The sequence below is a fragment of the Lucilia sericata genome, unplaced genomic scaffold, assembly GCF_015586225.1.
Source record: "Lucilia sericata isolate MDLA Ls3-8-SP2 unplaced genomic scaffold, ASM1558622v1 Contig003348F_arrow, whole genome shotgun sequence".
Lineage (NCBI taxonomy): Eukaryota > Metazoa > Arthropoda > Insecta > Diptera > Calliphoridae > Lucilia > Lucilia sericata.
In genome coordinates, this window is record NW_023996827.1 from 19,010 (window position 1) to 31,610 (window position 12,601).

Sequence of the window (12,601 nt, forward strand, 5' to 3'; positions counted from 1 at the left end):
ATAGTGTGGCTTATAGTGTGAATTTACGGTCTAGTTCATAATATGGACAATAGTGTAGTTTACAGCTCAGTTTATATTTTGCAGTTTAGTGTAAACTATAGTCTAGTCTATATTTTAGACTATAGTCTAGTCTTTAGTCAGAACTCTACTGGGACTATAGTTTAGTCTATATTCTAGACTATAGTCTGGACAACATTGCAGTATATAATCTACTCTATAGTTTAGTTTATAGGCTGTTCTTTAGTATATGCTATAGTCTAGTCTTTAGTGTGGACAATGTTCTAGTCTGTAGTGCCTATATACTGTGGTCTATAGTCTATAGCATAGTCTAGACTATAATCTTGTATATAGTCAGGATTATAATCTAGAGTTTGCACTATAGTCTTGTCTATAGACTGACCTTAAGTCTAGCCTATAATTTGAACTATTTTCTAGCCTATAAAGACTACGGTCCAGTCTATAATCTGAACTAGAAAGTTACATACGCGATCTGTGAATATCCCTACAGAGAAGAAAGAAAAAGCTTTTACACACAACAATAGAACATATTACAGACCTGAGCGACAATTAATAATTGTTTGTTGTAACAAAGCTTTAAATTTGTAAAATAGAAATTTACAATATTTGAAAGAAATATTTACAAGCTTTTAGAGTATGAAAATAATCGAATCAGAACTTTAATCGAATAATAAGTAAAGTAAATATGAAAAATATCTAGTTTTTTATAAAAAAAAAATGTTTCTTTCAACTGATTGAAAAAAGTCAGTTTTAAATTTAAGCTATTTTTGCGGTTTTTTTAAATTTTTGCTAAACATTTCTCATCTATTGAGAGGGAGAGAGAGAGAGCATTTCAAACTTATAGATACGATTCTCATCAATTTTAAAATGTACCAAATAAAATCATTTTGTATGATTTGATTTTTATGATAGGTATAAAAGAAAGGCTCGTTTTCTGGACAGTTTATGTTGAATTTATACAGTAGCATTGGAAATCGTCCAGGAAATTCATATCTAATCGTTAAATTTCCAAACAGCTTTATCTTATATACGTGCCCAAAACAAATTGTAAATTAATAAAGAACTTATTGGTTTAGATGTTAAAGATTTTATAGATTTGAGTTGATAATATACGACATATTTAAACGAGTTTTTAACGTTTTACCGGACGTTCACACAGGTGGGGTTTGTTAAACAAAATTTTGTCACATTTTTTTTAAAAAATCCCCTTATCAGAAGGCAAAGAAAACAACATATTTTTTTAATCTTTCTCCATTTTAATGTTTTTTAAAGAATATTAAACTTATAAAAAAGTGTTTGTGATTTTTTTAATTAAATAAAGGCTTTTACAACTTGGAATGAAAAAATCAACTCAAAAAGATATGTCATTGAATGAAAGAAAAAACAAAAATTAACAAGACTCAATAATGTTAAATTAAACCATTTCCCAGCAAATAAAAAAATATATATGTATAATATAAATGATGTAGCGGATTTAAATAAAAGCACAGCTAATAATTAACTAATTACATATACTAGTTATTGTATGTATATATTAATATAATAATGTGAATCATTGCAGTTTTAGGCCTAAAAGAATCACTCGACAAATTATAGCAGTAACTATAAGGTAATTTAATTGGTTTCTCGTTTTGTTTATTATTATAGTTATTAATATTTTATAGATATTTTTTATAATATATATATATGTATGTAATGTGGATGAAGAGCATTCAATTTTAATTAATCAATTTGTTTGTTGCTTTGTTGCTTTGTTGCTTTGTTTGGTTTTTGAGAGTTTGGGGGTATAAATATAAAACGAAATTATATTTGTTGCGTTTTTATTTTTTATTCGGGGAGTAATTTTCAGTATTTATAACGATAAATGGCCACACCAGCAACACCGATTAAAATGGAGCCCATTAGATAGCCGAGTAATTTTAGCTGTGGGAGGAAAACGAAAAAAGTTTAAAGAAGTTGCCACTGATGTTTGTTTATTTTATAACAAACCTTAGAACTTTCCACAGTTTGTTGTTTTTGAGGTTGTTTATTTTTCTGTTCCAATTTCTTAGCCTGACCCAACATTTTTTGATACATTTCTTTTTCATTGTGCTCTTCACGTCTTGCTTTAATGATAAGCTTGGCCAAGTCCTGCAATGTATATAAAAGGTTAGTAAAATACTCTAGTTTGGACTAGACTATGATCCAGACTATAAAGTAGACTATAGTCTAGTATATAGTCTGGACTACAGTCTAGTCTATAGTCTGGTCTTTAGTCTGGACTATAGTCTAGTCTAGTCTATAGTCTGGACTATAGTCTAGTCTATAGTCTGGACTATAGTCTAGTCAATAGTCTGAACTATAGTCTAGTCTAGTCTATAGTCTGGACTATAGTATAGTCTAGTCTATAGCCTGGACTATAGTCTAGTCTATAGTCTTGACTATAGTCTAGTCTATAGTCTGGACTATAGTCTAGTCTATAGTCTGGACTATAGTTTAGACTATAGTCTGGACTATAGTTTAGTCTATAGTCTGGACTATAGTCTAGTCAATAGTCTGAACTATAGTCTAGTCTAGTCTAGTCTATAGTCTGGACTATAGTATAGTCTAGTCTATAGCCTGGACTATAGTCTAGTCTATAGTCTTGACTATAGTCTAGTCTATAGTCTGGACTATAGTCTAGTCTATAGTCTGGACTATAGTTTAGACTATAGTCTGGACTATAGTTTAGTCTATAGTCTGGACTATAGTTTAGTCTATAGTCAGGACTATAGTTTAGTCTATAGTCTGGACTATAGTTTAGTCTATAGTCTGTACTTTAGTCTAGTCTATAGTCTGGACTATAGTCTAGTCTATAGTCTGGACTATAGTCTAGTCTATAGTCTGGACTATAGTTTAGTCTATAGTCTGGACTATAGTCTAATCTATAGTCTGGACTATAGTCTAGTCTATAGTCTGGACTATAGTTTAGTCTATAGTCTGGGACTATAGTTTAGTCTATAGTCTGGACTATAGTTTAGTCTATAGTCTGTACTTTAGTCTAGTCTAAAGTCTGGACTATAGTCTAGTCTATAGTCTGGACTATAGTCTAATCTATAGTCTTGACTATAGTCTAGTCTATAGTCTGGACTATAGTCTAGTCTATAGTCTGGACTATAGTCTAGTCTATAGTCTGGACTATAGTCTAGTCTATAGTCTGGACTATAGTCTAGTCTATAGTCTGGACTATAGTCTAGTCTATAGTCTGGACTATAGTTTAGTCTATAGTCAGGACTATAGTTTAGTCTATAGTCTGGACTATAGTTTAGTCTATAGTCTGGACTATAGTTTAGTCTATAGTCTTGACTATAGTCTAGTCTATAGTCTGGGCTATAGTCTAGTCTATAGTCTGGACTATAGTATTGTCTATAGTCTGGACTATAGTCTAGTCTATAGTCTGGACTATAGTCTAGTCTATAGTCTGGACTATAGTTTAGTCTATAGTCAGGACTATAGTTTAGTCTATAGTTTGTACTTTAGTCTAGTCTATAGTCTGGACTATAGTCTAGTCTATAGTCTGGACTATAGTCTAGTCTATAGTCTGGACTATAGTCTAGTCTATAGTCTGGACTATAGTCTAGTCTATAGTCTGGACTATAGTCTAGTCTATAGTCTGGACTATAGTCTAGTATATAGTCTGGACTATAGTCTAATCTATAGTCTGGATTATAGTCTAGTTTATAGTATAGACTATAGTCTAGTCTATAGTCTGGACTATAGTCTAGTCTATAGTTTGGGCTATAGTCTACTCTATAGTCTGGACTATAGCCTAGTCTATAGTCTGGACTATAGTTTAATCTATAGTGTAGTCTATAGTCTAGACTATAGTTTAGTCTATAGTCTGGACTCTAGTCTATAGTCTAGATTATAGTTTAGTCTGTAGGCTGGACTATAATCTAGTCTATAGTATGGACTATAGTCTGAACTATATTCTAGTCTACAATCTGAACTAGTCTATAATCTGGACTACAGTCTATTCTATAATCTGGATTATAGTCAAGTCTGTAGTCCAGTCTCTAGTCTGGACTATATTCTACTCTATAGTCTGGATTGTTATTTATACTTTTATAAAGTTAGATCAAAGTTTATGAGCTTTTTCATTATTGCATTTTTTATATAGACAAATTGGATATCACTAGTATAAATGAAAATTAAAAATTACCTGTTGTATTGCTCTACTTTCTGGTTCTAAAGTAGCTGCTTTTTGTAAAAGTGTAATGGCTCCCTTGGTATCACCTTTACCCTCAAGTATCTAAAACAAAATAGTTGTTAAAAACATAAATTTTACTATTATCATACATTTCCCTATACTCACCCTGCCTTTTCTATATAAAGCCTTGGAATTATTGGGTTGACAGCGTAAAACATGTTCCACCGACTTTAAGGCGGCATCAAAAGCAGATATTTTGATTTGAGCCATTGCCAAGTTATTATAGACTATCAATCGATCATCCAACAAGGTTTGTAATTCAGAATTTGACAGCTGAAAATGCAACAATTACAAAATAAACATTTTACTTGTTCATACATTATATTATAGTGTTCTATACCTCTATATCTTCTTTGTCAAATTCAGCATCAGGATCACCATCACGATTATCTAAATATTCTAAAGCGCGTCTATATAATTGTATGGCAGTACTAAATTCACTGCGATTATACCAGAAATTAGCACGTTCCTTTTTACGGGTGCTGTTTATTAAAATTTTTGTAATTAATGTTAATTAGTTTGCAATAATATTTTTTTTTTTTAAGGTAAATACTAACCCGTATTTTTTGCGTATATCAAATGATTTCAAGTCAGCAAAATCTTCATATTTAGAATCGATTAAATGCACTTCATATGTTATCTATAAAAAGAAACAAGTTAAAAAAATTCAATTATTTTAGAATCATTATGAGATCCTCCGTGTATAAATACTAACTGTTGCTTCTGGAGGAATGCTTAATGCAGGTTCTTTGTCATTTTTCAAACCCAATGAACCATAGGCAAATCGAGGATCAACTTAACTTCAGCTACTTCACCAATATTCATTAATGGTACAACCATATCAAGACCTTGAACGATCTAGAAATAAAGAGAATGTTATTTAAAAGAATGCTTCCATTGTGACATTAGTTGGTTGTTATAAAAGAACAGAACTTGTTTCAGAACAAAGACTAAATTACGTATTTAATATCGATTAAAATCTATACAATATAAATACATATAAGTTTTGATTGTAATTCGCTTCTATTTTAAAGTTCCACAAAATATGTTTGATAAGCTACAATTTGGTACAATGAAGCTTGGTCTCAAAGCCAAAGAATAATGAATACAGGCTAAATCTAATCACATGATAGGGAGTGTAAATAATATATTAAATTAAATCTTAAAACCTTACCTCATAATCACCAAACATGTACTTGATAGTTTTCTTCCTTTTCAACAACGGTGCCATCGTCCAGTTTTACCGGTAAAACTTATTGTCACTAATTCACCACGTTGTGGTTTCTTCTCCACCTTCGATTTCTTTATAACGCGTTTTATTAACTGGCCATTGCCCAAACATCACAAGGTTCTTCATCGCCCACAGAAGCGGGCGCACCACTATCACTGTCCGAATCTCCGGCAGGCGCAACTGGCTCAGCACCTTCGCTACCGGCATGTCGCTCCTTATCCAATAATGCTTCAGATGCAGCCTTCATATCAGCCTCGTTAAGATTTGAAAGATCTTCAAAAGAGCTATTGCTTGATTTTTCTGCTCCATGATTAAATATTTAGCGCTTTAAACACAAAGAATCCGGCAATTATCTACAGAGATAAAGAAAATAGATTATCTTGTTAAAAACTTCATTATACTATATCTGCTACATAATCAAAGGTCATAGAACTTTCTAAAAAAAGTATCTGCTGCTTAATAAATACTTCTCGTATATTTTCTTGATACGCACACGAAAAACAACATACAAAATTTATCAAATCAAATAAAAAAACTTCGGTTTGATGAAAGTGAACGTATTCTTTGTTTGCTCTCTTCTTTGTAGTAAATAAAACTTTACAATGTTCTCCGTTAAAGTAACTATATCAAAATAGTTGTATAAATAATCTAAATAGTGTAAAACAATAAAACTACGGCTTCTTACAAAATATCTTGGATAAGTTAGTTTTCTTTTTATTTCGAAGGCAATTTTCACTTGATGTATGATATATGCAGGCATGGGAAATTTACGTTTTTAAAATAGTACTAAGTTTTATGAAAAATTTTACTTTTTTTGGATTAAAAGTACTAAAATAGTATTCGGCTTAAACTGTATATAGAGTGGTCCACAGAGCTGGCTATGGTTGGACTTGTTTATGTACTATCGTGGGTTAGTTCGGGTCTAAACTGTGTTACTAGACTACTACCTGTCTATGTATTGGACTTCTGTAGTCTCTAATGACAAATATATTGATTGGCTTATGACTAGTTTATTGTCAAGTTTGAATTTACTCCTTGGATTAGTCTGTTGACTAACTTATTGATTAATTTATTGACTGGTTTAAGGAATGGAAAAAGTACTATGTTGTGGGGTACATTTAAATATAGTACTGAACTTTCCATCCCTGTGATGAAATATGAAATAAAGTAAATGTCACTCAGCTGTTAGAAAAAGTTGCCATATCATGCAAAAGTCAAATGTCAAATCAACAACTTTCTAATGTAATGTTTTATTTAAATATATATTAAAAATAATGGAATCAATATTCGAGTAATTAACAATTAAATATTAATTCATATAAATTATATTATATCTTTAATTTTAAATGCACTTAATAATTAAAACTCTATAAATATATTTTTTTATTTCAATAATAGTTTATATCATTTCAACATAATACAACCCTGTGCTATTTTTACGCTGTAGCAACGGCTTTTTGTGCAAATCTATTACAAAAAAAACTGCTAGAATTACGTTTTACACCAACAAATACGGTGTATTTTTGCTAGACCAATGACTGCTAGAATTTTTTAGCATAATGGCGATTTCTTTTTGACAGTTGACTCTACTTTTGGCGCACGTGTTTTCTCACGCACCGTCCTCAAAAAATCAAATAAAAATGTAATTATTTATTAAAATAAATGGAAAAAAATGGCGAAAATATCTAATTGTTTATGTTTACTTGCAGATGAATGCCGAAAAATTGAAAAAGTTGCAAGCGCAAGTGCGCATTGGTGGTAAGGGTACTCCTCGTCGTAAGAAGAAGATCGTACACTCCACCCCCGCTACAGATGATAAGAAATTGCAATCATCATTGAAGAAGTTATCGGTCAACACCATACCCGGCATTGAGGAGGTCAACATTATCAAACATGACGGTACCGTCATCCATTTCAACAACCCCAAGGCTCAAGCTTCATTGCCCACCAACACCTTTGCCATTACTGGCCATGGCGAGAACAAGTCGATTTCTGAAATGTTACCAGGTATTTTAACACAATTGGGTCCCCAAGATATCACACAATTGAAAAAGATTGCCAGTGAATTGGCCAACAAGAGTGGTGCCGCCGCTGCTGGTGCTGCCGGTGCCGCCGCCAACGCTGGTGACGATGATGTACCCGATTTGGTAGAAAATTTCGAAGAAGTCGCTATTGGTGCCGCTAAACCCGCTGAGACTGCTGAAGCTGCCAAAAAACCAGAAGAAATTCCAGTGGCTTAGACGCGATAGGTTCTTTTTCATTAGAGGGGGATGTTATTTAAAAAACAAAACAAAAACCATTATTTTTACTATATTATATATACTTATAAAATTTAAACAACCTTTTTATTATTATAATATCTACTACCACATCCGTTGAGTGACTTAACCGTTAAAAAGTATGCCACCAAGTTACATGTGTGTGCAAGTCTGGTGGATGTAAAGGATGTTTATATATAAAAGCGTTGCTGCATAAAGGGGGGTTCAACACAATTCGTATTTCTTCTGTTTGGATGAAATGAAGGAACGATGACGAAGAGAAGGTGATTTTCTGGACATTTAACAACAAACGGATGAATGTTTTTGTTTAATTGGGCGTTAAGTAGTAAGCATGATTTACTATCCAACTCTACTATTTTTAAAACTTAATCATAACAAACAACAATAAGCTTAAACAAATAATAGTAAGAAGAAATTTGTTAAATTGAATGAAAACTTAAAAAAAAAACAAACAAACAAGTGTAGTACACAACAAAATACAATACAAAAAAATATTAAAAGCTAAGGAGATTTCCTTTAACCAAAAGAAAAGAGAATCTCCTTAAAAGAAAACAAAAACACCCACATGTTTAGCAAATTCTTAATACCATTAAAACAAACAAGAACATCATACAAAATCATCATCACTTCAGTTTAATTTAAGGGGATTAAACATCAATAGCTGCTCGTAGCTACCCCAGGGGTTCACAAAACTATGAATAATTCCATTTAAAGGCTTTCCAATTTCAAAACATTGCCATGTTAGAGAAATGAAAATGCAGGCTTAAGGAAAAAAAATTTCCATATTTTCATAAATTTGTTTTTAAATGTTAATGTTAAGAGAAAAATTGGTCTAGTCTTTTAATTCAATTCAAAACTTATGTAATCAACAACAGAAATAGACTTTATTACTTCCCATAAAACAAAACCCCTTGGAAAAAAACCACAAAACACCAAACCAACCAACCCTTCTATATATAAATTTTATAATTTAGCTATTTTATTATCGTCGTACTTCATAACCATTTGTTCATTTCGGAAGCTTCAATACTTTTACCTCTACCACTTTATTACAATTATTTTTTTATAAATTAAAACCAGAAAATACAATATTGGAACAAAAAAAATACAAAAATCTTTAAGAAAAAACCTAACCAAATCTGTTGAAAACAATGTTTTTCTTTTTTTTTAATTAACTTTTAGTAAAAACATGAAAAATATCAAATAAAGGAAATCATAAAAATACAAACAATTATTTTAGTTAAACCTTTTTTTTAATTCATATTCATATCAGCAGCAAGACAAAGGTCATGTGAAAAAAAAAAAACAAAAAAATTAAAACCTCATTTTAATCGCACTACCGGTGACCAACAACAAAACCCACAAAGGAAAAAATAAATTTCTTAACCTTCAAATATTTAAATGCCTCGCAAAGTGTGGTCTCTCTAGAATATATAAAATTTCTGATTTTTTGTTCGCATTTATATTTTTTTTTTTTGGAAAATCTATAATTAGATCATTTATATCTATCCCACCACTATAAATTCGTGTGTAACATTTGCTGTAGGTATATGTATAAAATATTCTATAGTATGCGTCAAAATTAAATTCTTGTTCTTTGTTTCAAATGCAAATGTGGGGGAGGGAGGACTATCGTTGAGCAGGGGATACAATTTTGAAGAATCTAACCTGTAATCACTAAATTTGTCATTTATACAACTCATGGAATTTCTTAAATTAATTCCATTTGTTAATATTCTCGTATTCCCCAAATGAAATTGCATTAATAACCTTGAACTTTTTTTTTGTGTTGCTGTTGTTAGTGCGAAACAAAAGTGAGTTTTGTTTTTATGACTCATCATAAGTGAAAAAGATGTTGTTTATGGCCAGTTTCATTTGTTCTATCCACTTTTTTCTTTGCCATTTATATTTAGTCAACCATTAAAGTTAACCTTAAAAGTGAAGTAAGTATTAGCGAATCAGCTGTTGTAGCAAGAAGCAAACGGAAATACAATTGATTTTAGGTACTACATCATAACAAAAAGTTATTTGCACCCTACGGTATGTTTTATTAGAGATAATTTTTTGGCTGTTAGAATTATTTTTAATAAAGGTCGAATCTTATATTCCCTTTACCATGAAATTTTTCTTTAAATCCAAATTCTGTCCATAGATAGTTGAGATATTAGTCAAATCCCCTAACACTCATATTCGATACCCCGCGGGACTGCCAATTGGTATTACTTCGCGGGGCGGGTTAGCCAGTTATCTTCTTTTCCAGTATCATCTGGTGGAACACGAACTTATGAGGTCTTGCATTGTCTCCCATATTATCATATCTTGTATTACCGCGAAGAATGTGTTAAAAACATCCCAGTGCTCTGCGTCTTCATCTTCTTCTTGGATATTGCAGACACCTGGAAGAGTTTTTGTGTCCGAATCTATGGATATAGCTTCTCTATCTATCTATCTATCTATCTATCTATCTATCTATCTATCTATCTATCTATCTATCTATCTATATCTATCTATCTATCTATATTTATCTATTTATCTATATCTATCTATCTATCTATCTATCTATCTATCTATCTATCTATCTATCTATCTATCTATCTATCTATCTATCTATCTATCTATGTCTATCTATCTATCTATCTATCTATCTATCTATCTATCTATCTATCTATCTATCTATCTATCTATCTATCTATCTATATCTATCTATCTATCTATCATCTATCTATCTATCTATTTATCTATCTATCTGTTATTTCATTAAAATAAGCGATCCTTCGCTAGTGATTTTTACATTAAAATTTCAGTTTGAATTTATCATTTCCCTAAAAGATTTCAAATCGCTTTGATTTTATTACAAGTAACAGTCGAAATCAACCCATCAATATTAATTACCGTAAAAATTTCAGGCAATTTTGGAAATTACTTTAAAAATATGTGCTGCCAAGTTTTTTTAACTGGGCTGTCAAATTCTTTAATAAAACAAACAGCCACCTGTGGTTTTTATTGTTTACATGTACACAAACATATTTCTCTAAAAGAAATCTTATCAATATTGCAAGTTTTGGACATTGGACTAACAAGCAATTGGAGGAGAAACAATAGTAAATATTTTCTCGACAAACTTTTGACGAGGGCTTGTTATTACACCCAAATTTTGAAAGAAAAACAAACATTAATATGCAAAATAACGGTAGTCTAAAAGGCAAGACCTTATTTATAACCGGTGCCTCTAGGGGAATTGGTTTGGCTATAGCTATAAAAGCTGCTCGTGATGGTGCCAATGTTGTAATAGCTGCTAAAACTGCTGATCCTCATCCAAAATTGGCAGGAACTATTTATACAGCAGCTGAAGAAAGTAAGTTTTCTTAAGTACCCAGTTGGTTTCTATTTAACTAATTGGAATATTTAGTTGAAAAGGCTGGTGGCAAAGCTTTGGCCTGTATTGTTGATGTGCGTAATGAAGAACAAGTGAAAAAGGCTGTTAAAGCTGCTGTGGATAAATTTGGTGGTATTGATATTTTAATAAACAATGCTAGTGCCATTTCATTGACAGGTACTTTGGATACAGAAATGAAACGTTATGATCTTATGCATAATATAAATACCCGAGGAACTTTCTTAGTGTAAGTGTTAGATGGTAAATTGAGAATATAATAATGTTTCCCTGTTTCTTTAAATAGTTCCAAAGAATGTTTACCTTATCTGCTGAAAAGTAAACATGGTCATATCTTAAACATTTCACCACCCTTGAGCATGAAACCTATGTGGTTTAGTAATCATGTTGCCTATACTATTGCCAAATACGGCATGTCTATGTGTGTTTTGGGTATGGCCGAAGAGTTCAAAGATCATAATGTTGTCGTAAATGCTCTATGGCCTCAAACTGCTATACACACAGCAGCTATTGAAATGCTTAATGGTCCGGAGAGTTCTAAATATGCACGTAAACCTGATATAATGGCTGATGCTGCCTATGCTATATTGTCTAAAGCACCTTCTCAGTCTGCTACCGGTCAATTCTATATCGATGAAGAAGTTTTACTTAAGGAGGGTATTCGTGATTTCAAACAATATGCCTGTGATCCAGCTAATGCCGATAATTTACAACAAGATTTCTTTTTGGATAATGTTGTATCAAAGCTGTAAATAGTTTTTAGATCTTTTATTTAAAATTTAGAATGTATTCCTGCATTTTTGCATACAATGTTTTATTGTTGTTAGCTGAGGGTATGAAAATAAATAATATAAAGACTAATGGTACCATAACAAGTAGCAGTGGTAAATAGGGTCCTGAATTTAAACTTTTTTTGAAAAAGACTATACACTGGACTATATGCAACACAAAAGACTAGAATATAGACTTCGACTTAGACTAGTCTATAGACTAAACTATAGACTAGACTATAGAATAGACTATAGACTAGACTATAGACTAGACTATAGACTAGACTATAGATTGGACTATAGACTAGACTATACAAACATACAGACATCACTGAATCAACTTCGGTATCTATTAGGATTCGTAGGGTCGAAAATTTATTTTGTGGAAATTAAAAACGGATGACAAACTCTTCCCTTGAAGTGAAGGATATAAAATGTTAATTTTAAGTTTTAACTCAGATTTTTCTTTTATAATGCAAAATAAAATTAAATTGTTTATAAGGCATTTTGTTTTTTGAGGATGAGGGATTTTTCCTTTTATATGGTAAACATTAAAAATAAGCAATGTGGCAGCATAGATATTTTGACAGAACTACTTTTGTTGCTTTTGTAGAATTTTACATCACCTTATTGAATGCACCTTGCACAGAATCATAACATTCTGTGACAGCAGAAGTCTGT

At 31.4% G+C, this 12,601-nt stretch overlaps 3 protein-coding genes across 3 annotated transcripts; 2 read left to right on the forward strand and 1 right to left on the reverse strand.

Moving 5' to 3' along the window:
* Positions 1-1,821: 1,821 nt before the first annotated feature.
* LOC119614761 (peptidyl-prolyl cis-trans isomerase FKBP8) lies at positions 1,822-5,796 on the reverse strand (the record flags this gene model as incomplete). Its single annotated transcript, XM_037970870.1, is given in 12 exon segments — positions 1,822-1,941; positions 2,008-2,148; positions 4,199-4,288; positions 4,352-4,519; positions 4,587-4,728; positions 4,804-4,886; positions 4,962-5,041; positions 5,044-5,104; positions 5,421-5,432; positions 5,434-5,487; positions 5,489-5,586; positions 5,589-5,796. Coding segments are annotated over 12 exon segments (1,215 nt in total), but the record flags the coding sequence as incomplete, so codon positions are not given.
* Positions 5,797-6,957: 1,161 nt separating this feature from the next.
* Positions 6,958-8,373, forward strand: LOC119614760 (transcription factor BTF3 homolog 4). The gene is made up of 2 exons (XM_037970868.1): positions 6,958-7,119; positions 7,187-8,373. The coding sequence occupies exon 2, from the start codon at positions 7,187-7,189 to the stop codon at positions 7,715-7,717; it is 531 nt and encodes a 176-aa protein (XP_037826796.1). The 5' UTR covers positions 6,958-7,119; the 3' UTR covers positions 7,718-8,373.
* Positions 8,374-10,742: 2,369 nt separating this feature from the next.
* Positions 10,743-12,039, forward strand: LOC119614762 (hydroxysteroid dehydrogenase-like protein 2). The gene is made up of 3 exons (XM_037970871.1): positions 10,743-11,111; positions 11,166-11,379; positions 11,437-12,039. The coding sequence occupies exons 1-3, from the start codon at positions 10,934-10,936 to the stop codon at positions 11,900-11,902; spliced, it is 858 nt and encodes a 285-aa protein (XP_037826799.1). The 5' UTR covers positions 10,743-10,933; the 3' UTR covers positions 11,903-12,039.
* The last annotated feature ends 562 nt before the right edge of the window (positions 12,040-12,601 follow it).